The sequence below is a fragment of the Micromesistius poutassou genome, assembly GCF_964030765.1.
Source record: "Micromesistius poutassou genome assembly, chromosome: 5".
Lineage (NCBI taxonomy): Eukaryota > Metazoa > Chordata > Actinopteri > Gadiformes > Gadidae > Micromesistius > Micromesistius poutassou.
The window spans coordinates 6,011,267-6,038,318 of NC_140275.1; the positions used below are offsets into that span (position 1 = coordinate 6,011,267).

The 27,052-nt window shown below is 45.0% G+C and overlaps 2 protein-coding genes across 3 annotated transcripts; one reads left to right on the forward strand and one right to left on the reverse strand.

The window, feature by feature from the left end:
* Nucleotides 1-324: 324 nt before the first annotated feature.
* On the reverse strand, nucleotides 325-16,991 carry lrrc2 (leucine rich repeat containing 2). 2 transcript variants are annotated; one of them, XM_084467974.1, is made up of 10 exons: nucleotides 16,947-16,991; nucleotides 11,893-12,031; nucleotides 9,921-10,045; nucleotides 9,114-9,172; nucleotides 8,227-8,383; nucleotides 7,253-7,386; nucleotides 6,856-7,001; nucleotides 1,559-1,711; nucleotides 1,167-1,327; nucleotides 325-816 (listed from the first exon to the last, which is right to left on the reverse strand). In XM_084467974.1, coding segments are annotated over exons 1-10 (1,125 nt in total). In that variant the 5' UTR covers nucleotides 16,948-16,991; the 3' UTR covers nucleotides 325-766. The 2 variants fall into 2 exon arrangements, with proteins under 2 accessions (XP_084324100.1, XP_084324101.1); XM_084467975.1 differs by having other exon boundaries at nucleotides 16,885-16,991.
* A 4,164-nt stretch (nucleotides 16,992-21,155) lies between these two features.
* On the forward strand, nucleotides 21,156-25,991 carry LOC311343990 (uncharacterized protein; the record flags this gene model as incomplete). The annotated part of the gene is made up of 3 exons (XM_084468937.1): nucleotides 21,156-21,277; nucleotides 25,065-25,209; nucleotides 25,923-25,991. 3 exons carry the CDS (start codon nucleotides 21,156-21,158, stop codon nucleotides 25,989-25,991), a joined length of 336 nt encoding a protein of 111 aa, XP_084325063.1.
* Between the last annotated feature and the right edge of the window lie 1,061 nt (nucleotides 25,992-27,052).

Below are 27,052 nucleotides of genomic sequence, written 5' to 3' on the forward strand. Positions count from 1 at the left end.
CCTAAGCGGTTGCTTGGGGCCCCCTGGCCACCAATCGCGTGTTGAGTTTTTTAAATTTGGATTTTTTTTTAATTCAAGTTCAGTAAACCACACTTATTGTTTCACAAATATGAGAGTTTAAAATAGATTTGTGAGTTCAGTACACTCTGAGGTTAAAAAGAAACTGGTTTGGGGTAAATAACTATATTAATACAGGGGTGGATGACCCTCAATGGGGCCCCAGATCAAATACAGAATGTGATATGTCTTAATAGGGCTTCCTTAATCATACAAAATGGGTTATGTGTGCAAAACCAGGTGGAGAAAGATTTACACTAATTTGAAGTATAGCCATTTAATGTATAGCAATGCAAAGCTTAGAAACAATTGTATAACATTAAAAAAGGAAAGGTTTCATATTGGGCATAAAATACAGGGCAGGTTTGGTCAAATGACAAACATCAATGAACACAAAAAAGTCTTCAATTTTTTTTTTGTTCATTTGTAAAAAAGAAAATAAATACATTCACTACATTCAGCCCCATTTTACATTCAGCTTAATATATGAATTTGAATGAAATAAATATGATGCCACTAAAGAAAACAATACAGAATCATTGCCCTACTCGTATGCTTTCAGATGCCTTTGGTTAATAATAGGAGATGTGACATTTTCTATGTTGGTATTTATTACTTGTATTCAAATATACCAATATCCTGCTGAACCGGGAGGAGGCTGCCATGGAGACAAACGTATCACTTGCTGTTAATAGATCCTCATCTCTCCTCACAGCAGGCAGGAGATGGACACCTTCGTGGTGGAATATGGCACGGTATCTGAAGAGAGGTCAAAGGTTACAGTGATGAAACAACGTCCCATATGTGGTATAAAGGGGGAAATCACCACTAGACAGCGCCACAGCATGCCCAGCACCAACCCCCCTAACCTCTGATCCCTCCCTGCGTTTCCTGCCAGTGGAGATGCAGGGAGGGAGCATCACGCCCCGCGGGGAGCTGTGACACCGTGAGGGGGACCCTCTGGAGGGGATCCAGGTGTGTTGTTGTCTTGTATTGTGTTTGTGTGTGTCTGTGTATGTTTATGTCTGTGTGTGTGTGTCTATGTCTGTGTTTGTGTGTGTCTGTGTGTGTTTATGTCTGTGTGTGTCTGTGTGTGTTTGTGCATTTACCTCGATCCTTCAGTGACTCCATGTAGGCCTGCAGGAACTCTTTTTCTGAACCATCTCTCCTCGTCCCCTCCTCCCTGCTCCTCCTCTTCTCCTTCTTCCTCTCCTCTTCCTCTTTCTTCTTCCTCACCTCAGTCCCTGGATTGTCATACAGACGGACAAACCTACGGGTGGGGGACGACGACAACATCTTGATCATACTTTTAATGTTTAATATATTATAATGACATCATCATCACCATCACCATCATCCTCATCACATCATCATCATCACCATCATCATCCTCATCCTCATCACCATCATCACCATCCTCATCCTCATCATCATCACCATCATCACCATCCTCATCCTCATCATCATCATCACCATCATCACCATCCTCCCCATCACCTACTTGATGTCCGGGTTTGAGCAGAGGTGAGTGGGGATGCAGTTGAGCTCGTCGCCGCTGACGACGATGACGCTGAGGCTGGAGATGTTGCAGAGGCAGTGAGGGAGGTACGACAGGCGGTTCTTGTGGATGAACAGCGAGCGCAGCTGCTCTAACCTACACAAACACGGATGCACAGGCACACATACACACACACACACACAGACACACAGGCACACATACACACACATATATACACACACACACACACACACACACACACAAACACGGATGCACAGGCACACATACACACACACACACACACACACACACAGACGCACAGACACACATATATACACACACACACACACACACACACAAACACGGACACACACCGAGAGGTAAGAGAAACAGACACCATCCTGTCTGTACTTAAGCCAGAAAATAAAAATCTGATCTTCTACTCTGGCGTATGCATTATTTAGTTAGTTGATCAACTGATTCATTCTGTTGAATCATTTCCTCATGATTATGTCATGATATGTTGGAAGCCACAAGGCGGCGCTGTTGGTTGATTAAAAGTTATGGCTAAAACATACAACAGGTCTGTCGTGTCTGCTCTGTAAAATCATATTAAAACATGGTGTCAGAAGTAAAGAAGTAAAGAACTAAGACTGAAAACGATATTCAACCATGGAAGGACTTAAGCCACCTGATGGACTTGATCTACTGCACGGAACCTGTCAGAAAACTGGAGGAGATTTCGACAAAGGTTTGAGCTGTATTTAGCAGCGACCGGAGGCGCTAGCAAGTCAGCTAAGGTACAGTCCTCACTATTCCTTCATGTTGCCGGCGAAGAAGCAGTTGAAGTGTACAATACATTCACGTTCGAAGCAGACGACGATAAACATAAATTGCCGGAAATAATGGGAAAATTCGATGAATACTGTAACCCAAAAAATAACATTACGTATGAACGCTACAAGTTCTTCACATGTGTGCAAGGGGACATGTCGATTAGCCAGTACAAGACAGAGCTAAAGGCAAAATCATGTGAATTTGGACAGTTGCAAGAATCCCTTATCAGAGATTGGGTTGTCTGTGGAATCACGTCTGATACAAAGAGAGAGAGACTGCTAAGAGAAGTAGACATTACTCTCGAAAAGGCTACGCAGCTGTGCCTTGCTTCATAAACGACAAAAGCACAAATTAAACAAATGCATGAAGAGGATCACGGCGCACAAGCCTCTACACGTGAAAGCAAGCATGTGGATGCAGTTAAACATAAGCAGACACGCAAAAAGGACCAACAAAATAAAACGAAAGTGAGTGAGAAAGGCAAATCAAGCACGTTTGATTGCAAATGATGTGGAATTGAGCATGCACCACGTAAATGCCCTGCTTATGGCAAACAATGTAAGAACTGTGAGAAAATGAACCACTTTGCCAAGATGTGTAGATCGAGGAAAGTGCACAAGGTTGACGATGACATCACAGATCAGCAAGCAAGTCTGTTCGTGGGTGTAGTGCACGCAAAGACACAGACACAGACAGATGAATGGACTGTCGAACTAACTGACTGTCAAACTAACTAAAACATGTAAAATTCAAACTTGATACTGGTGCTCAAGCCAATGTCATTCCTTACAGTCTACTTCAAAGAATAGGCAAAAAGAACTTACTCAGACCTACAGATGTGAAACTTTCAACATACACCGGAGACAAAATACATGTGAAAGGAAAGCGCAACTGGACAGTGAAATACAAAAAGAAAGCATTTGTTCTGGAATTCATTGTTGTAAAATCTGATTCCAAACCAATACTCGGAATTCAGGCATGTGAACAAATGGGGCTCATCAAGAGAGTGATGGCACTGAATAAAAGTGACAAAATGGATATCTTCAAGGAGTATGCTGATGTGTTTGAGGGCATAGGTTGCCTTGAGGGAGAACACACCATTCAAATTGATGCAAGTGTGACACCAAGAGTCTATCCACCTAGGAAAATTCCTGTCACTTTGAGAGAAAAACTAAGAACAGAGCTGAACAGAATGGAAAAAATTAAAGTGATAACAAAGATCGAAGAGCCCACCCAGTGGGTCAACCCCATTGTAATTGTTGAAAAACCAAACGGGAAATTAAGAATCTGCTTAGATCCTCGTGATCTCAACACAGCAGTAATGAGAGAACACCAACTACCAACGGTAGAGGAAATAACTTGCAGACTCACTGTGCTGGACGCAAGTTCAGGATTTTGGCAACTCAAACTAGACAAAGCCAGCTCTCGCCTTTGTACGTTCAACACTCCTTTTGGCCGTTATAGATTCCTCAAACTCGCATTTGGAATTAATTCTGCACCAGAAGTGTTCCACAGGATGGTGAGACAGCTGTTTGAAGGAATTGAAGGCGTTGAGACGTACATCGACGACATTTTGATTTGGGGCGAGACAAAAGACCTGCATGATAGCAGACTGAGACAAGTGCTGGAGAGAGCAAGAGCCAAGAATTTCAAGCTAAATAAAGAAAAATGCAGAGTCGGCCTAGAAGAAATCAAATACCTGGGTCACATCTTCTCAAAAGACGGTTTGAAACCAGATCAGAGCAAGATCGAGGCTATTAGGAAAATGCCAACACCAGAATGCAAGAAAGATGTGGAACGATTTCTAGGTATGGTCACATACCTTGCAAAATTCATTCCAAACATGTCACAACATACTGAGCCATTGCGTGGACTTACCAGAGATGATGTTGAATGGGAATGGAAAGATGAACATCAACAGTTTCAACCAGTTGAAAACAATGCTCACTGAAGCGCCTTTGCTCAGATACTATGATGTAAAACTCCCAGTAACACTGTCAGTGGATGCATCCAAAAGTGGACTCCGTGGTGCTGTCTTATTACAAGAGGACAAGCCAGTAGCATATGCATCATGTGCATTGACTGAAACTGAACAGCGTTACACACAGATAGAAAAAGAGATGTTGGCATGTTGTGTTTGGAGCAGAACGTTTTCACCAATATTTGTATGGGAGAGAAGTGGATGTGCAGTCGGATCACAAACCACTTGAAGCGATAAAGAAAAAGCTGTTGAGCAGCGCTCCAGCTAGTATACAGAGACTCTTAATGAGACTGCAAAAACATCACGTGAACGTACACTACAAGCCAGGAAAGGAGATGTACATTGCAGATGCGTTATCCAGAGCTTATTTACCAGAGACTGGCGCACCTGATAAAGAAATAAAAGCTCAGGTGTACATGGTGATCTCGAACTTACCTGTGTCGATTGAGAAACTAGAGGAATTCAGAAAGGAACCAAAAAATGATGTCACACTGACTAAACTCACAGAAACAGTTATGAATGGATGCCCAGAAACAAAAAGCCAAGCTGCAAAAGAAATACAAGCCTATTGGAACTTCAGAGAAGAAATTTCAGTTGTGGATGGAATCTTATTCAAAGGAGAATGGCTGATAGTTCCTACAGCGATGAGAATGGAAATGCTACAGCGCATTCACAAAAGTCATTTGGGCATTGAAAGCTGTAGACACAGAGCGAGAGAGGTACTCTTTTGGCCTGGGATGTCGCAAAGTATCTCAGAGATGGTGAACAGCTGTGATGTGTGCAGTACACACCAGAAACGACAAACCAAAGAGCCACTACATCCACACAGCGTTCCTGAAAGACCCTGGCAGAAGATAGGTGTTGACCTATTCACCTTTGACCAGCTACTCTTAGTGGATTATTATTCCAAGTTCATCGAGGTTGAGTGGCTGAAGTCAGACACAAGAAGTGCAAAAGTAATCAACCATCTAAAGTCACAATTCACCAGACATGGAATTCCTGAAACATTAATTTCAGATAATGGACCACAGTTCAGCTCACGTGAATTCCAAGCCTTTGCGAAAGAGTGAGAGTTCATTCACAGAACATCAAGCCCCCATCACACACAGTCAAATGGAATGGCTGAAAGAGGAGTACAGACTGTCAAATTCATGCTGAAAAAGGCTAAAGCTGATGGAATAGATCCTTATCTGTCTTTGCTGAACCTGAGGAGCACACCTTTGGAGGATATCGGAGCGTCACCAGCCCAGTTCTTAATGGGTCGACGTATGAGAACAAGACTTCCGATGACATGAAAGATGTTGACACCTCAAATGGTGACCAATACAGTTCAGAAGTTGTTAGAAACAAGGCAAAATAAACAGAAGGAATACTTTGATCAAGGATCCAACGCTCTTCAGAAACTTCAGGTTGGCGAAAATGTCAGAATATGGCAAGATGGAGTATGGAATCCAGCCCAGGTAAGTGGACTTTCTGATCAGCCAAGATCTTATGTTGTCCAGACACCTGATGGACAGGTGTATAGAAGGAACAGGACGTTTCTGATGCAATCTAAGGAACAAAGTAACACACCAAAAGAAATGGACAACCAACATGTGACTCAACAGAATGTTGGTGACAGCACAGAGGACAAACAAGAAATGGACACTCAAAACAAAACAACAGCCAGAGATGTCAGTCCTACAGAGCTCCAGGTCTCCCTGGTAGAACATCAAGTGGACGAGTCACAAAGCCAAGACGATTTGTTGAGGAGTAATAGATCGATGAACTTTTCAAGTTTGAACGTTTTCTTAGTTCATAGTTGGACAATTAAGTAGCAATACAGAAAAAAAAAAAAAAAAAGAGATGGAAAGAAATGTTGAAATAAGTGAGAAATTAATAAGGACGCCTTAATGTGTTTTGAAACCAGAGAAATTTTATGGCATGGTAAACAGTGTTTTCTCAGCGTTTCTCATACTGGGCCTTACAGTGACTTAAGTTCAGCATTTGTGTCTGGTTTTTTATGTAAAAAAAAATAGAAAAAAGGGAGATGTCATGATATGTTGGAAGCCACAAGGCGGCGCTGTTGGCTGATTAAAAGTTATGGCTAAAACCTACAACAGGTCTGTCGTGTCTGCTCTGTAAAATAATATTAAAACAGATTACACACACACTATATTCACCCTAATGGTTGGTATGTATATACTGTACCTGTCTGTGTGTGTGTATGTGTGTGTGTGTGTGTGTGTGTTTGTGCGTGCGTGCATGCGTGTGTGCGTGTGTGCGTGTGTGTGCGTGCGTACGTGTGTGTGCTTGCGTGCATGCGTGTGTGTATGTGTGTGTGTGTGTGTGCGTGCATATGTATGTGCGTGTGTGCATGCGTGCGTGCGTGCGTGTGTGCGTGCGTGCGTGCGTGCGTGCATGGGTGTGTGCGTGCGTGCGTGTGTGCATGCGTGCGTGCATGCGTCTGTGTGTGTGTGTGTGGGTGCGTGCGTGTGTGCACCTGTCTGTGTCCTCAGGGAGGTCTGTCAGCAGGTTGTTACTCATGTCGAGGGCCTGCAGGGCGCTCATCCGGAGCACACAGATGGGCACCGTGGGGAACTTGTTCTCCGCCAGGTCCAGGTGAACCAGCTTCTTCAGACTGCTCAGCTGGACAGGACACACAGAGGCGGCTGCAGTCACCCACATCATCCCACGGCGCATTTCAGTAGCTGATGGATGGCTATTTCATATGTTACAGATTACAAATAATCTCTTAAATCTCACCTTATACAACACCTTTAAACCATCAGAACTGTTGTCTTATCTCTCTCTCTCTCTCTCTTTGGCATGAGTCTCTATCATTGTATCTTTCTCTCTGACTTTCACCTACCCGCTCTCTCTCTCTCTCTCTCTCTCACCTCAAAGGGCAGCTTGGCCAGGTAGTTCCCTGTGAGCTCCAGCCTCTCCAGGTTTTCACAGCCCTCCAGTTCCGGAGGGATTTTGGTCAGGCGGTTATAGTTAGCATTTAGCTCTTTTAGCATGGGCAGCTTCCCTGGGGAGAGACACGAGAGAGGCAGTGGGCCAGCAGGCAGACCCCGCAAACAAGACCAGAAACAACGGGGGCCGAAGGACAGGATGGTAGTCAGGGAATAACAATAAGGAGCTGAATCTTCCCCTACACCAGGAGTTCTTCAAAACAGTCATGTTAGTTTGGGGAACTCCTGATAAAATAAAAGGAAAATACAAAGAGAACATTGAGGCGGGATTCTGTTACAGTCCCAATCTGAGCTCTGCTCATGACATTATTGTTAATCAGCATATTATTGCTCATGACAAAACAATAATAACAAGGAGAGAGAATATAAATAAGAGAATATAATTAATGGAAAATAAATCCCTCAAATAACTAAGATGAAATATTTTCTTCTATTCATTCTATTCTTTGGATGGATCCTGGTTCAAATCTCGACTTAAATATACAAAGTTCGAAAAACATAGATTAGATGTAAATATGGACTGAAATGGGCCGTTCTAGGTTGTGGATCACCAGGTAACATCAATCAGTAGGAACCGCAACATAGCCGATGAAAACAACGTCTCCCAGGCAGAAACAAAGAATGAAAGAATGATGAATGGTTTGTGTAGCTGCTATACATGCAGAGACCCTCTGCCAGCACTGAAAACCGCCCTGTGAGTGTGAGGGGAGCAGGGGACCCCCAAAGACAGAGCATCACGAGGGCCCCAGCAGGTGTTGACGCAATGTGACTTCTGCCCAGTGCTCTGAATGTCAAAGGGAAGAAATTCAATGAAGCGCGGGTAAACAGCGTGAGTAACTAACTAACTAACGCCTCGTCATCTAATCAGTGACGTGCATGAGTGTCTGCAGACGGACCTATCTCCGGGGGCAGCTCGGTGAGGGCGTTCTTGGGCAGCTGGAGGGTGGTGAGCTGGCTGAACAGGAACAGGAAGTCCGGCAGGTGGCTGATCCTGGTGGAGCGCACGTGCCACTCCTTCAGATGGGACATCCACTGCAGCTCGCTGGGGAACTCCTGACGGACGGACACACAGACAGGCAGACAGGCTGAGGAAGGACAGTGGACAGACAGGAGGAGGGACACTGCTCTGACGTCAAGGCGGTCATACATGGTTCATCTCTAGAATACTGTGATGAATTACTTGATTAATTAATTGATTGATGACCATAACCCATAATGACAATGATCCATTCTCAAAATTTGATTTGATACATTTTCTGTCCAGAGAATAACGATACATCGTCTTATTGCTGCAGCTGTAATGATAATTCATTATATTGCAGTACATTACAGTTCATTACAGTACATACGGTCATAGACCTCTGGGACCACTTTCAGCTCTGGGTAAAGAAAAAGCTCAGACAGATGAATTGAGTTGCAAGTCATGACATCATCATGGTGTTAATTAGACACACTAATGAGTGATGGGTCTGATTAGCCTGGCTAATGCCAGACCAAGCTCAATCGTAGATTGCACGTTGGTCTGGGGAAGCTGCTGTCATTTTCTTCAGCACAAGAGGCGTGATGAACGGGCGTTGAGTTAAATTGACTCTGTACGCAATTGGCTGCTTGCTGTCACTTTCCTGTCGTCATTGTGTAAAACCAGCCAATAGCGCGCCAGGTGGAAAAGCCACCTTGGTGATTGGTTCCCGCGAAAACGTATCGAAATGTATTGCTCCTCTCCAGACCCCTCTGCAGCGTGGGCAGAATGGGCGGGGCTACCCAGTCCAGGGTCTGATGGTACCTTCCACTGCTCTCCTTCCAGCCTGAGAACCAGTCTGTCCTGGTCACCCTCTGCACCACCTGGAGACAGACAGACAGACAGACAGGTAAAGAGACAGACAGATAGACAGGTGAATGACAGACAGAGAGGTGAAGAGACAGACAGACATACAGGTGAATGACAGACAGAGAGGTGAAGAGACAGACAGACAGACAGGTGAATGACAGACAGACAGATGGAGAGACTGACAGACCGGTAAAGAGACCGTAGGTAAAAACACAGACAGGTGAAGAGACAGACAGGTAAAAACACAGACAGGTAAAGACACAGACAGACGGGCAGGTAAAGAGACAGACGGGCAGGTACAGAGACAGACAGGTACAGAGACAGACAGGTACAGAGACAGACAGGTAAAGAGACAGACAGGTAAAGACAGACAGGTAAATACACAGACAGGTAAAGACAGACAGGTAAATACACAGACAGGTGCAGAGACAGACAGGTAAAGAGACAGACAGGTAAAGACACAGACAGGTACAGAGACAGACAGCTAAAGACACAGACAGGTGCAGAGACAGACAGGTACAGAGACAGACAGGTGCAGAGACAGACAGGTGAAGACAGACAGGTGCAGAGACAGACAGGTGCAGAGACAGACAGGTGCAGAGACAGACAGGTAAAGAGACAGACAGGTAAAGACACAGACAGGTGCAGAGACAGACAGGTAAAGAGACAGACAGGTAAAGACACAGACAGGTGCAGAGACAGACAGGTGCAGAGACAGACAGACAGGTGCAGAGACAGACAGACAGGATGCAGACAGTGTACCAGAGAGCTGTGGGTCTGAGCTGTCCTCTGGGAGCAGGGCTCTGTCGAGGTAACGGTGCAGAACGTCCACCTCTCCGCTCCGCAGACTCTTACAGTGCACCCGGTACTGCCACTCCTGGTTGATCCTACACACACACACACACGCACATGCACACGCACACGCACACACACCAGTGCGAGCACACACCCGCACACACACACACGCACACACACACACACACACACACACACACACACACACACACACACACACACACACACACACACACACACACACACACACACACACACACACACACACACACACGTGCATTAACATACATACAACGGAGGGACAAGTTACAACCATCCAACACAATACCCACATTCCCCTCTGATGTCTCTGCATGTGTTTATAGGTCATTACAGATGTGTTGGTGTCAGGAGAATGTCCTGCTCCGGTCCAAGTGCACCACACGCTATTAGCAGTGACAGCATGACCCCGACATCTCCCAGCAGCCCCCGGGCCGCCGTATTAATAGCTCAGTGTGTGTTCATATCAGTTCAGATGGAAAAGTCAGAAGTCATTGACATAATCTGAACGTAAACAACAACACAAAAACGGAGGTTGTACAGCGTCAGGGTGACCCCCAGGGTTTTTGGGGTGGTTAGCACTGTTGCCTGGCAGTCGTTGGTTCAAATCCCGGGGGGGAGGGGAACTTTCTATGTGGAGTTTGATGACCGATGGCTGACCGATGGCTGACCGATGGCTGACCGATGGTGATGACATTTCTATCTTAGAAATGTTCTCATTAGAGCACAGACCTCGGCCAAGGAATCATCTTAAGAGAAGTGGGCCTCGCTTGGAAGGAGTCACTTGGTGGCTCCGAGGTGAGTCCGATGACACCCCACCAGGCCCCTTCCAGAGAGTTTCAAGTCAACAAGAAGTGGGTGGGGCTGGGAGAGGTCAACCAACCATCATCAACCCTTGACAATTCACTGAGTTTGATTTGATTTGATTTGATTTGATTTGATTTATTTAATTGTATCAGAAATGTCTTACACACATTAAAATACATCAACAAAACACAATTGAGGATAAAAACACAATAAAGTCCAGGACTTATTTCCATTGTGGTCCTCATTGACAATTCACTGAGGATAATTGTTTGGTGGTGTTACACAAATCGATGGGAAGTAATGCAACTTGTTTTATACCACGGCACCTTTTGGCCAATTGGCAAGTCAATCACTTCTTACTTTGCCCATAACCAACATACACACTAAATTTGGTGCAAATCTTCGCCTCACTTTTGAGATATTCTACACACAGACACGCAGACAGCTCGAAAACATAACCTCCTTGGCAAGGGACAGAAGTAACAAATGAAACTCCAGTTACAGCTCCGGAATCTTTTGTACAGCATTAGTAAACAAACAAAAGGCTGACGGAAGTCAAAGCATCCATCCATATCCAATAAGCCTATCTATTGGGTATTTGTTTGGTGACCACCCGCTTTGGTGACCACTGACCAGGACATCTGAAGATAAATTCAAGAGTACTGTGTATGCTCACACTCAGTGACCTAGGCACACATGTTGGGGCCTGTGTACGGCAGACATCTTGGATCTGTGTTATGTTGGGCTGTAGGGGCCTGAGTTAAGGTGTACATGTTGGGCTGTAGGGGCCTGAGTTAAGGTGTACATGTTGGGCTGTAGGGGCCTGAGTTAAGGTGTACATGTTGGGGCCTGGGTTAAGGTGTACATGTTGGGGCCTGGGTTAAGGTGTACATGTTGGGCTGTAGGGGCCTGGGTTAAGGCAGACGTGTTGGGGCCTGGGTTAAGGTGTACATGTTGGGCTGTAGGGGCCTGGGTTAAGGCAGACGTGTTGGGGCCGGGGTTAAGGCAGACGTGTTGGGGCCTGGGTTAAGGCAGACGTGTTGGGGCCTGGGTTAAGGCAGACGTGTTGGGGCCTGTGTATCTGCAGACTTACTTGGCCAGAGCACTCTTCTCCACTCTCTCCTTCTCCTTCTTCTGTCTCTGTTTGTACTTCTTGGTCCGTACCTCCCAGAGGCTGCAGAGGGAGCCCAGGTCGTAGACGGGCACCCCAAGCCTCTGCACACGCATCCTCACTGCAGAGGAGACACACAGAGCCGTAGCCACCACGCCACACATCCTTTAACATCAGCCTGACTTTTCGATTAACACAAAAGCTGTGGTGTTCGAATTCTCAGTGGTTCATTTCATTCACTATATAGTGGACAATAAAAGACCCAAAATTTGAGTGAACATACGATGTTCCCTACATGTTACTCCCGTGTACCACAATGCAATGCGGGCGCATTTACTGACGCAAATGACGTTCAGAAATGTTCAGCTTAGTGTCCGAATTCTCATTTGTTTGTTCCCTATATAGTTCACTATATCATAAACACTATATAGGGAATAGTGAGTGAGTGAATAGGGAATGATTTCGAACAGAGCTAAAGTCTCATTTAAAGCGTTTGAGAATAACTTCACACTGGAGGCTGCACTTCCTTTGGTCTTCAATATCCCCGCTCAGTGTGAAGTGGATCGGATGAAAGGTTTTCGAGGTAATTGAAGCACATGTATCTATATATATAATATAACATATCTCTCTATATATATATAATATATAATATAACATATCTCTATATATATTAACATATCTATATATATAATATAACATGTATCTATATATATAATATAACATATCTTTATATATATAATATAACATATCTCTCTATATATAATATAACATATCTCTATATATATATATAATATAACATATATCTATATATATATAGACTTCAACGCCCACGTGAGCAACAACGGAGACACCTGGAGAGGCGTGGTGGGCCTCCCTGATCTAAACCGGTCGTTTGTTACTGGACTTCTGTGCTAGTCATGGATTGTCCATAACGAACACCATGTTTGAACATAAGGGTGCTCATAAGTGTACCTGGTACCAGAGTACCCTAGGCCGAAGATCGATGATCGATTTTGTGATCGTGTCAGCTCATCTGAGGCCTTATGTTTTAGACACTTGGGTGAAGAGAGGGACGGAACTGTCAACCGACCACCATCTGGTGGTGAGTTGGATCAGGGAATGGGGGAAGATTCTGGACAGACCTGGTAAAGACCTGGTGAATTGGGAACGTCTGGTGGAAGCCCCCGTCCTAGAGATTTTCAACTCACACCTCCCGCAGAGCTTTTCTAGCATTCCTGTGGAGGTTGGGGGCATTGAGCCGGAGTGGGCAGTGTTCAAAGCCTCGGACACTGTGGTGGACACCGGTGGTCAGGGAAGCAGTCCGACTGAAGAAGGAGGCCTTCCAGGATATGTTATCCCGGAGGACTCCTGACGCAGTTGCAGGGTACCGGCGGGCTCGAAGGGCTGCAGCCACTGCCATGTCGGATGCTAAGCAGTGGGTGTGGGAGAAGTTCGGAAACGGGGAAACATCCAAGCTGTGTACAGTAAGGGTGGGACTCTGTTGACCTCGACTGAGGAGGTAGTCGAACGTTGGAAGGAACACTTTGAGGAACTCCTGAATCCGACTAACACACCCTCTATGATGGAGGCAGAGCTCACGGTTGATGGTGGTTCGTCATCAATTTCCCTGGTGGAAGTCACTGAGGTAGTTAAACATCTCCACAGTGGCAAAGCCCCAGGGATTGATGAGATCCAGCCAGAAATGCTAAAAGCTCTGGGTGTTGAGGGGCTGTCATGGATGACACGCCTATTCAACATTGCGTGGGAGTCTGGTACAGTGCCAAAGGAGTGGCAAACCGGGGTGGTGGTTCCCCTGTTCAAAAAGGGGGACCAGAGAGTGTGTGCCAATTACCGGGGTATCACACTTCTCAGCCTCCCTGGGAAAGTCTACTCTAACGTGCTGGAAAGGAGGGTTTGGCCGATTGTCAAACCTCAGATTGAGAGGCGTGTCAAATCATCTGGCCTGGTGGTACACAAGCTGGCCTACAAACATCACCAGAAGGCCTACGCAGCGGCCCTTAAAGAAGCCCAGTCCATCTATTACTCCAACATCATCAATAACAGTCCAGGAAATTCCAAACAGCTTTTTTCCACCATAAACCATCTCCTCAATCCCAAAAACCAAACCCATACAGAACCCACAGCATAACACTGCAACAGGTTTCTTGTATTTTTCAAAGATAAGATAAATTCCATCTGGTCTCAGCTCTCAGGATCCCCAGCACCATCTCTGTCATCTGCCTGCCCACAACCAGCCCTTTTCAGCATTTTCGCTACAGTCAGATTGAACACAGATTGAAGCTGAGGGCCGACACTGCATCTGTTTTCACTGCTATGCCGATGACACTCAGTTGTACCTGCGAACCGACCCCAACCTATGCTCTACCCCGGTCCCTTCATCATGATCTGCTCCCTCTTCACCATCATCTCTAGCCCTCTCCAACTGCCTGGAGGAGATCAGGGCGTGGATGAGTCACAACTTCCTCCAGCTGAACAGCTCTAAAAATGAAGCCATACAAATTGGCACCCCTCATCAGGTCCAGTCATCACCCATAACCTCCATCTCCTTCTCCGGTCAAGACATCCCCCTCTCAACCACAGTTACCAACCTCGGTGTGAAGCTGGACCCACAACTGACCTTTGCAAACCACATCAAACATCTGTACAAAACCTGCTTTTTCCATATCAAGGACATTTCTAAACTCTGCCCCTTCCTCACTTTCTCTGACGCAGAGAAACTAGTCCACGCCTTAATCTCCTCCAGGCTTGATTACTGTAACAGCCTGCTCATACTGCTAACAGCCTGCTTCATTCAGAACTGCGCTGCCCGAACTCTGATGAAAACCCGCAAATACAACCACATCACCCCCATTCTTTATAACCTCCACTGGCTCCCCATAACCTCAAGAATTCAATACAAGATCGCCCTCAGCACCCACCTTTGCATCTACAGCAACGCCCCGAAATACCTCAAAGACCTCCTTACCCCACTCATCCACCCATCAATATGCCGCTTGTATTTTTTTTCTATCACAGAACTTTCAAACATGAGGTCCATTGTAAAAATAAACCTTGTTTAAAAAAGTTTCTAAAATGTGTTGGAAATCTATCGGAGGGTCAGTCGATACATAGTTTCGCAAGCGAGATACAATGTAGCAACTACGTTATTAAACTAGTGATCAGATGCAGCTTTGTGTGGTTGCTATAGAAACTAATTAGCTACAGCTGAGCTAACGTTATTAACGTAGTTCTAAAGGGGACTACTATTTGAGGGAGATGAACTCAAACAGACTATACATTTAATAAGCATGCAATATGAATAATAAAAAGCATAATTTTTTTGTGATAAATTTTTTTATTTGTTATTTTATTTTATTTTATTTTTTGTTTTTTTCAATCATTGTTTACACATTGAAAAGGCATAATTATTAAAGTATTTGAATTGTTTTATAATGTTGGCAAGCAAGAAGTAGAATAAACGGGATAATCACAGAGGCAGGGCAATAAACAGTTTGATATGCCCTGCTCGTGGACGGTAACCTTCCACAAGCCTGATTCAGTTACAAAGTAACTGAGTTACAAAGTAACTGAATCATTCAGTTACAAAGTAATTGAATCTGAATTAGGAAATCACTCCATAATCCTATAATATTCCAGCAGCTATCTCTCAATCTGCAATAAAAGGTTTTCAATGATTCTATTATATGAAATGTTTCAGAAACATTGTGTCAGAAAACAACCAATCAAGGCTAGTTTTGTAGCTTACAATCAGGAAAATGTACAAAGTCAAATTCCTGGTTGGCTGTATTTCTCTGCCCAACTATGACGATCTGTGCTTGTACGCATGAACATCGTTGTGTGGGAGGGGCTTAGGGAAAGGGGAGGGGCTTGTGGGAAGGGGAGGTTTTTTTCTTGCCGGATAGTGGAATTTCCTCCAAACCATGCCTGATGGCCCTTTAACTTATATGGGTAAAGTACAGTATATATATCAATACGTTTTAAACAGCTGACAGTCTTTCCTTATTTAGTGAAATTCTTTTTTACAAAAAAGAAGGGAATATACCGAAATTAAACTATTTTAAACTAACTATTCAACTATTTTCTTTTTTAATGAATCCAATCTATGCTCTAGACTAGTTTAGAATACTTTTAATAAATAATACAATAGAATTAGTCCATTCTACAACTTGCAGCTTTCAAAATCTAATTTGAAATTGAAAGCTTCATATTATGGCATATTTGTAATAATATTAATGTTCTCGGATGGTTTCTTGTTTGTTGATAGGTTGATACACCATCTTGAAGGTGTGGACATCTTTTCAGAAAAGCTACATTTCCTGTCCATGTGCACCTCATCATACCTCACTATCAGCCCCCCCCCCCCTGGTCCTCAGCACCTCTTCATACCCCACTACCACCCGGGTCCTCAGCACCTCTTTATACCCCACTACCACCCTGGTCCTCAGCACCTCTTTATACCCCACTACCACCCTGGTCCTCAGCACCTCTTCATACCTCACTACCACCCTGGTCCTCAGCACCTCTTCATTCCCTACTCCCATACACCACCTTGGGCTTCAGCACTTACTCATACCCCACTCCCATTACCCCCCAGGGCATCAACAACTCTTCATACCCCACACCCCCGGGCATTAGCACCTCTCTCTCACACCCCTAAGGCATCAGCTCCTCTTTCTGGTGCCCCCCAGATGACAACATCCTCTCCATTTCTAGTTCCCCGATTAGAGGGCCGCTGAAATAGGCTCTAGTAGCAATACGAGCCATTTGTATATGCACTGCTAATATTTATGAGATACCTAACAAGAACAACTGGAAAACTACTCAAATAATGTAACAAAACTGAACTCCACCTCCAACACAGACCAGTGGCAGAAAACCTTCAGATTCCTGATAGAACCTGTCTCACTGAGAGCGTTTAGTCATACTGGGGTTAGTCAGTCAGCTAGAGCTTACCTTCCAATCCAAAATCAACTGAGGAGGTCTAGTTTTAGTGCCTTCAGCCTGCGTTCACTCACTTGTTTATGGAAAACGTAGAGTTATGAGTCCCAAGTCGGAGTGTGTTGGGGTGTTTCAATGACCTACCGTGCTATTTTTACCCAGATGACATGTGACCCCATGGAGTGTGTGTGTTGTGTGTGCATGTGAGACAGTAGCGCTATACTCTGGGGACTATAAAGATGACACACACACACACACACACACACACACACACACACACACACACACACACACACACACACACACACACACACACACACACACACACACACACACACACACCCTAGCATAGCATCAACCGTTATGTGATGTTTACTTGTGGTTGCCTCTGAGTACGACCACGGTCGACTACTGCTAGAACCCGTAGTTGATAATTGTACACTTTAAGTAAAAATAGAAACTAATACAACAGTTGCAGTGGATTGTGGGTAGACTGTCACCTGACCTGACCGCTGACGCCGCTGACTGAGTGAGGACTATACATATGCTATTGTTGCAACAGCTCATCGACTGTAGTGAAACATGTTGTCCACAAGGAAGCAGTGCAGATCCACTCCTGCAGGCAGCTCTGCGAAACCCACGTCGCGACGCAGAGCCACAACGCGGATCTTCGCACAGCTACATGCTCTCCGATCACCACATCACGTTAATGTGTCCACAAGGGGGCGGTATAGCGTTTCTGACGCCAATGGTGGGCATCGTGAACCAGTGAGAAAATTCCAGGCCCCCAGGAGCAGTGCCTAATTCCGCAATCCACCAGTGCTCAGTGGCCAAGCCTAGTATTGCAGTTTTTTAGCGGGCTGTGGACAGGTCCCTCAATTCATGGGGCCCAGAAGTAGATATCCATTCCTCGTCCACTCCAATACAAGTGGGGACCAGGAATGTGTTCTGGATATCAATCAAAAGCTCATAACAACTAACAATGCTAGAGAACGAGAATATTACTACATCCGGGACGTCATGCAATAGGGCATGGCTAGGCTCCCATGATGTGGAAGCAATTCTCTCCTTGATGTTGCCCTGTGCCACTCCCCATGGCCCCATGGGCCACTGAGCAGTATCCATAGGAATGAATGGACGCCATGTTTCAATCTGGTGTCCATTCTTTAAAGGTCCATGGAAAATTCAGAAACACTATCCTGAGAGGAGTGTGCGCCATTCAATATTTATAAATACACCTACACTGTTTAGACTTTGACGGGAGCATTTGTTTTATTGTTGAGTCTGGCATGCTGTCAATCAAAAGATTGACAGCCTGCTCACCCAGTCAGTGATTTGTTGATGCAAACGCCGCAGAGAGCAAGGGGGGCGTGTACTGGTCACTATAATGTGTGTGTGTGTGTGTGTGTGTGTGTGTGTGTGTGTGTGTGTTGAGTAAGGGGATACCACAAAGGGAAAGGAGGATGTACTTACTCTTTTTTTTTACAAAGCATGGATCATTCTTTTTTCCCCCTCTCTCCCTGTCTCTCTTTTTCTCTCACTCATCCTCTCTCATAGTCTTCAATATGAGGGAGAAACTTCTGGAACACATGAAGTAAGAGATTGCAGGATGTTGTCCTCACCTCCACCTCTGTTCTGTACAGACCTCCTGCATGGCTACCATGGAAACGTGCAGTGACAGGTACATATAATAAATGACTAGTAGTAGGGTTAGTGTACAAACACATGGACACAAACAAAAAACACTCACACACGCACACACACACACATGCGCTCGTGCTCTCACTCACACGCACACACACACACACACACACATACACACACACACACACACACATACTGGTCACTATAATGCATAAGGATGCAGATCTTCTCATACCGTACATACTGACGGAAGTGTAACTTTGGCTACAAGCAGCTTCTTATACTGTGTTCACTGTTTTTGACGTTGTGTTGTTGTGTTGTTGTTGTGTTGTTCTGTATTATGTACAGTATGTAGTAAGAACATGGGCACATACAATTTGTTTTAATCACTTGTGTATTATTATTGGTATGTTTTTATATTTATTTTTTCCATGCGGCAGACAAGACTGTTCAGGAAAAATGTCCTTTGGGACAATATGGTCTGTCTTATCTCATCTCCACACCCTGCAGGCCCCAGAGGGTGCTATGAATGGATGTTGGCTTCACTGTGTGCGGTGTGTGTGTGTGTGTGTGTGTGTGTGTGTGTGTGTGTGTGTGTGTGTTGTAGTAGTAGTGTGTGTGTGTGACTTATGGTATAGGGTATCCATTGCTCTGAGTTATGATTTTCCTGAATGCTGACTGATGTCATGGCTGGGGTCGAGATGGGGGATATGATATTTTGACATTTTAATTCTCAGAGGACGTGAAAGTATGATATCCAACCAAGTTAGACACACACGCACACACATGCACACACAAAAATCCTTGCCTCCCAAAATATGTGCGCGTATTAACACCGGCAATCTGACCCAAGCAACTCGCACCTACTTACAATGATGTCATGTTCAACTCACAGCTCCTTGTGTGTGTGTGTGTGTGTGTGTGTGTGTGTGTGTGTGTGTGTCTGTGCGATCAGTGCGTGTGTGTGTGTGTGTGTGTATGTATGTGTGATCGGTGCATGTGTGTGTGTGTGTGTGTGTGTGTGTGTGTGTTGAGTAAGGGGATACCACAAAGGGAAAGGAGGATGTACTTACTCTTTTTTTTACAAAGCATGGATCATTCTTTTTTCCCCCTCTCTCCCTGTCTCTCTTTTTCTCTCACTCATCCTCTCTCATAGTCTTCAATATGAGGGAGAAACTTCTGGAACACATGAAGTAAGAGATTGCAGGATGTTGTCCTCACCTCCACCTCTGTTCTGTACAGACCTCCTGCATGGCTACCATGGAAATGTGCAGTGACAGGTACATATAATAAATGACTAGTAGTAGGGTTAGTGTACAAACACATGGACACAAACAAAAAACACTCACACACGCACACACACACACATGCGCTCGTGCTCTCACTCACACGCACACACACACACACACACATACACACACACACACACACACACACACACACACACATACACACAGACACATATATAGACAGACACACGCACCAGAACAGTGTGAGGCTGGTCAGTGTCTTGAGAGTTGTGTGAGGAACGGTCCTACAGACACAGAGAGTCCCACTGCTATCTTCACAAGGTCTGTATCAGCTCTCTCTTGCTTTATCAATTATTACAGGTTTTACCCATGGCTTTCATCTGTTTTTTTCACTCTTTGATGTCCAGAATAAATATGTTAATTTTATGTATGATCAGGTATATCTGTGACAGAAAAGGGGAGCGGTGAAAATAGTATTAATTTTGGATGGTTAAAATCGTTTTTATTTCTGAATCATGTTTCCACATTATAATTTGAGCTTTACTGGAACCTGTTCTGGTTTAATACTGGTCAACTGGTCGAATGTATATTATCAAATCAGTCAATAGTGTTTCACTATGTAAAAACAATATTACTGTATTAATAAATGTATAGTAAACAGATACGGCTAAAATAAAATTAGGAATTAGCAATCTATGTTCAAAAATCAACACCATTTCTGAGAGTCTCTCAGTAGAGGCGGCTTGTTCCTTGAGGAGTGGGGAGGAATCCTTCACATCAGCTCATTCCACCGTGGAGGAGCCTCAGAGGAGGGTTTCCACGCGGCCTAGGCAGTGCCCGGCGCTGTTCATTAGCGGACCTCAGAGGGTCCTCAGGGACGTAGGGACGAATGGCCGATCTGGGTTGGAGGGTGTAGATCCGGGTACTATACCATGAATGCCACTACCAAGGATTTGAACTCGATGCGGTAGCTAAAGACAAGGAGGGAGGTTGGCGTGGCATGTGTGCTGAGGTGCTCTGCTGCATTCTGAATCCCGTGCACAAGTTTAGCTTCTGCTTATTGATGAATGATTATTATTGTCTCATTATTTTCGTTGTTGTTCTTCGGTATTTTACTGTCTGATTGTACCTCTTTACTGCAATAAAAGTTGTAGGGAAATAATCACATTGATTTTATCATGTACATCAGAACACATCTAATAATAAACTAATATTAATAACATTGATATAAAAGTACAGTATTTGTGTGTTATGGTATTGTGAGATCAGCACAGTATAATTTTGGAAGTTATCAAGATACGTCACATCTGTGGTCATAGACACGGGCATACTGTATTGTGGGTTCAGTGGATTGTAAAGAGTGGTTGAGCCTGAATCTGTCATGTGCTGCAGATGAGCCTGGCTCTGATCCACGACAAGGACCACATCAAGAACTTCTGGGAGAAGAAGATAGTGGCTGTTGGGGAGCACTGCGAGACCGAGGCGATGAGGAAGTCAAAGAGCGCGCTGAGAAAGTCAGTACCTGTTGTGTACGCTGCAACCCACCTGACACATGACCTCTTCTCACCTCCATCACATCTCAGCAGACCTGGAAACATCATCACCTCCCCTCAAAGCACACATGTACCTCATCACCTCCCCTCACCTGCTAACATCATCACCTCCCCTCAAAGCACATGTACCTTATCACCTCCCCTGTTGACATCATCACCTCCCCTCACCTGTTGACATCATCACCTCCCCTCACCTGTTGACATCATCACCTCTTCTCACCTCCATCACCTCCCCTCACCTGCTGACATCATCACCTCCTCTCCCCCAGCGCCGGCGCTCCCCATACGCAGAGTATGCAGAATGTGTAGGGCCCCAAGTACCTGCCCCCCCCCCCCCCCCCCCCCCCCCCCCCGGTACCAATAGGAGCAAATCAAATTCAATTCATTATTAAAAAATAAACTGTTAACCTCCGCTCTCAATGAATAGAAAATAAGCTGTAAAACTCATGACCTTGTCTCAGCCAAGCCATGCGCTATGAACGAAAAGTCTCTCTCCCTAGCGCTGACTGGTCTGGACACCTTTTGGCATTGGAAAGTCACTTTCATTGGGTGCAAGGCCCGACCCATTTTAGCAAGAAACTTAATGTCAACTGTCGAGAACAGGAACGTCTTTATTGCCTTTCTTGGCCACATCAAGTCAGAAGCGATCGTAATGACAGTAACGGGAGTGTAGGACCAGAGAGTTCAGAGCGGGACACGATGTTTCCCTGACTTGCTAATCCACTTCGCCATTAAAAATTAAACATGGACAAACTGGATACATGTGACCCTCCAGTAAATAGTCAGGGTCTAAAAACAGAAGGGCTCATTACAACTCCTCAGGGATCAGAACAGAGACACACACACACACACACCACAGGCACATACTATATAAACGTCACACACCCACACACACATACACACTCAGACACACAAAGTGAGAACTAAATTCACAAACAAAAATGGGCATAATATGGGAGTGTTTGTTATCTGGAGAATAAAAACAAGAAAACATTTTCCAAGTACAATCCCACATTTAAAATGTGTCTGGTAAAACAAAACTGTAATGCATTTAAGTGATCAGAAGTATATTCCAGAGGACAGACAGAATAATTAGAGAGAACCGTGTTTTAGCATGTGTGTGTGCGTGCGTGCGTGCGTGTGTGTGTGCGTGCGTGCGTGCGTGTGCGCTGTGCGTGTGTGTGTGTGTATGCGTGTCATTCAACAAGCTGGGATTAGCAGATAGCATTCCTGCCATCGTACAGTCGGGTTCAGATCACAGAAAGATGACCTGTGAGAAGGAGATGGTGTTAGAGATTGAGGAGGTGGAGATAGTAGAGGAGGAGGAGGAGGAGATGGTGTTAGAGATTGATCAGGAGGATATGGTGGAAGAGGACAAGATGGTGTTAGAGGTGTAGGAGGAGGAGATAGTAGAGGAGGAGGAGGAGATGGTAGAGGAGGAGGAGGAGGATATGGTAGAGGTGGAGGAAGAGGAGGAGATGGTAGAGGAGGAGGTGTTGAAGGCGATGGAAGTGAGATTGTAGGTTGTGGTTAGTGGTGGTGGAGGAGGTGAATGGAGATGGAGTTGGAGAAGATGGTGTTAGAGGTGGAGGAGGAGGAGATAGTCGAGGAGGAGGAGGAGGAGGAGATGATAGAGGAGGAGGAGGAGGAGGAGGAGGAGGAGGAGATGGTAGAGGAGGAGGAGATGGTGTTAGAGGTGGAGGAGGAGATGGAGTGGTGGAGTTGCCCTGCAAAGCACTGTCACCGTGGTATGGATCCTTTCATACCAGGAAGCGCTTGGTTGAGGATGTATACAGGATGTATACATCCTGTATACATCCTGGATACATCCTGTATACAGCCCTACTGGTCCTAATCTAATTTGGTCAAGTTTTCTTGGCAGCGACTTTGTGGCAAGACTACGAACGTAAGACAACTTGGCAAGTGGAAGGTTTCAGATTTCAAGTTTCCACTCTGACATATTCCCCAAATGAAATCCTTATTCGTGCAAGGTCAAGAGAAAGTCTGATTAATACGAATAGTTACCCTTTATAGGTGGATGGGGAGAGGAGGGGGCGTTAAAGGTCGAGAGGAAAGCAGGGGAGGGCTTACAGTGAGCAGAGCAAGGAGAGGGGGTAAAGGAGGAGTAAGAGGTGGTGGGGAAGTGAAGGAGGTAGTGGAGGATAATGCAGCATTAGGATAATGCTACATTTATGAGCACCTTCAACTTCGTATTTGCTTCTTGCTTTCTTTTTATGTCTATCTGTCGTTCTCCGTCTCTTTCTAGATTATTGTAAATCCTTCAAAGTGTGTGTCAGGCTGTGTGTGTGTGTGTGTGTGTGTGTGTGTGTGTGTGTGTGTGTGTGTGTCTGCATGCATGTGCAGGAATGTGTGTGAGTGTGTGCTTGTGCTCACGGGTGTGAGTGTGTGTGTGTGTGTGTGTGTGTGTGTGTGTGTGTGTGTGAGAGTCAGACCCTCTGGTAGGTCAGTGAGATTATCAGAGTTATTATTTGATCGGAGAACAGAATACCAGATTAATAATAATATGTGGAAGGGTTGGGCCCCTGTCTAGCTCCAGCATCATGACACAGAACAAAGCTAAAACAAGCCCTGGAATTCTCAACATCTAGTCTTGGAAGCCCTAGAAACACGGCCACACGCAAACGGCCACACACACACACATAACTTTTGGATGTTGATGCAGTTCCACACAAATTAACAACATATCTGTAAATACACCTTTGATGCATGCTATTGTTCTTTTGTTTCACCAACAAACTACTTCATATCTATATCTGTCACACTCTGTCTGCTTGTGGCTGTGTGTGTGTGTGTGTGTGTGTGTGTGTGTGTGTGTGTGCGGTGGTGTGTGCCTGTGTGGCCGTGCGTGTGAATGTGTAACAGATAGGGTGAGGGAAATAAAAGGTGGTAAAATGGGGATATCACAGTGATAAGCCCGCAGCTGTCCCTAGGATGTGAAAGTGATCTGCTGGCTCACACAGGCAGCCCAGACAGCAGCATATCATCTGTCTGTCAGTTTGACTTCTGCCTTTCTTTCCTGTCCATCTCTAATATAGAATAATATATGTAAAGACTAGAGAACGACGCAAGTGGTTTTCTACAAATGGCAGCTTATTCATGGTGCAATTGTTTGAATTAATGGTCTTAATTAATGGTCTTTTAATTAATTGAATGGTCTGTCATTCTGTGTGAATATCATTCTACTATCATTCTGTCCGTCTGTCGCTCTACCTGTCTGTCCGCCTGCTCGCCTATCTGCCTCACTCTGTGTTCTTATTTGTCTGACTGTCTTTGTGCTTGTCTGTCTGCCGTCCGTCTGTTAGTGTCTCGTTACTTGTCTTAATGCCCTGACACATTATTATTATCGGTCGCCGGACAGTCTGGCGAGAAAAGGCAGTCAGACCGATTTGGTCATGGCCAATTCAACGTGTGCAATCGGCGGAAAAGAACACAGACGGCTTTGACGACGGCCAATCGCACAGAACACACCGAACAGACTCAGTTCACAGCACACACCGAACAGACTCAGGTCACAGCACACACCGAACAGACTCAGGTCACAGCACACACCGACTCGGGTCACCGAGCTCGCCAGACTGTCCGACGACCGATAATCTGGTTGGTGTGTCAGGGCCTTTACACACGTGTTGTTTAAGACATTGCAAAGACAAAGAAAGAACCCCTACATGTATTCACAGTGTTATTATCCATGACCGTCACGGTGGTCACTCCCGCTGTGTGTGGTCAGGTTGCGGGGCGAGTGGCTGGTGCGTCTGGAGAACAGAAACAAACATCTGAAGAGCCTCAACGACCAGTACAGCCGCAATCCCAAGATGGCCACGCCGGAGAAGGAGGAGGTGGAGCAGGAGGAGGAGGTGGAGCAGGAGGAGGAGGTGGAGCAGGAGGAGGAGCAGGAGCAGGAGGAGCAGGTGGAGCAGGAGGAGGAGCAGGAGCAGGAGGAGCAGACGTAGGGAACCCTTCTACCGCCTCCTGCAGGATGGCTCACACACATGTAACGCAATATCACTCTTCGGCCACCATCTCCAGTATTTCCCTTGTTTAGTTGACTATGTAGAGCGAGGCACCGAGGTGGTTCCCATGCATGCATAGGGGGATGCAAGGTTAGGCTGGTATTTTCTGTGTAGTTGAATGGGTGCGGTGCATACTGAGGGATTATGGAGTTTGTTTGATCAGTAGGTTAAGGGCTAATCACTCGTAATTAAATCAGTAAAACTATTCTTTGTGTTTATTTAGGAAACCTGTAAATGTATCTTCAAAGCTGAAGCTGGTCCTGGTCCCTTTTCTGTCTGTTTGAAGAATAAATGCTCTATTTTCGTCTGTCATTTATATTTTATTTTATGATCTTTTTTTTTTATTACTGTTAATATGCGTATACATAAATTTACCCAGCTTGGTTAACTTGTGTGTCATAATCAGTTTACTAGAAGCATAAGCCTTCTCACACTGAACTTTGCAAGAGCGGTAGCCCTTGCCTTTGACGCTCGACTCTTCTAGTAAGAGGTCCACAGACTCTGAGTCCTCAGACTCTGATGATCAGATCAGAACTCGGGAATGCCTTCCATTCTGACCTAACCTGTCGCTCCAGTCAAGGAGTCGGTCCGTTCAGTCTCCTGTCAACACCCGACCTAAGCAGCAGCAGTACAGACTTGTTTGACTTTAACATTCCAATGTTTCACTCTACATCTCACGACAGCCGGACAGATCCGCGACATTCAATGGCCAAAGTAAAAAGTACTTTGTTAGCTATGTTTTCCATGGCAGGAGCACCAGACATTCTCCGGTAATTAGGAGACCATCCCTAAATGCAGCCCTCGGCCCCCACCTCTCCACTCGCAGTCAGTTAAACATAGCCATTACAAGCCATTCCTGCTTGTAATGGCTCCACGCCGCCACTAAACGTCGCTGTTCTGCTCAAATCGAGCCGCTGCAGATTACGCGTCGTCAGACTCACTACCTCGTGCCAAGTGTTATCTAATTATTGGTCATTACGTCGTTCAGAGAAAAAAATGACGCCTGTTCATTAGGCCGTTATGGCCAATGTGTTTACTGCATATGTTTGGTTTAGGTCATTGAGCGAAAAGAAGATTGATAATATGCAGACACGCTGTAAGGCTTTACACTCGCCACGAGGTGGCGTTTAACGTTGACAGAATATTACAGTAGATATTGTAGAAGGTATAAGGTAGAATTAGGTTGCATTTCAAACGAGAAAAACTATGGGATTCTGCTGGAATGAGATCGTTACGAGGTTGACTAATTTTACTTTTTGTATGTACACATTTCCTGAAAAGACGGCATACGTCATATACTCTGAGATTGTGAGGTATGAGATGTGGATACTCTTTATCTTCCCTGTATAATTTGTTGGTTCACTAGGAGGACTACACAACACAGAGCTGGCGCATCTTATGTTGTGAAAACAAACAGATAACTGGATGTGGAAGCAGTCTCAGCCACCGCAGTGACCAAGTCATGTTATATAAAGTCACTAACTGAAGAGGAATAGAGAGAAGTTAATGTTAGCGCACCCAATGCATTTCTTTATAGTAAACAAAACTGTCTAATGCTTTTTCAAAATTTAATACAGCCGGTTAGAAATATCAACATGATTAAAGGCCAAGTGAGAAGGGCCTATTTTTTGCCTTGACAATTAGCATTATAACATAAGGGAAAATGTTTATAAAGAACAGATGTTGATCAGACAACAGGGCAGCT

Bases quoted from the DNA above. Each gene is read 5' to 3' on its own strand.
- lrrc2 (XM_084467974.1), bottom strand. The intron at 1,712-6,855 runs GTGCACACACGC...GTGTTTGTGTAG, and splicing joins CTCCCTGAGGACACAGACAG to GTTAGAGCAGCTGCGCTCGC. The intron at 1,328-1,558 runs GTAGGTGATGGG...CCCCACCCGTAG, and splicing joins TGCTCAAACCCGGACATCAA to GTTTGTCCGTCTGTATGACA.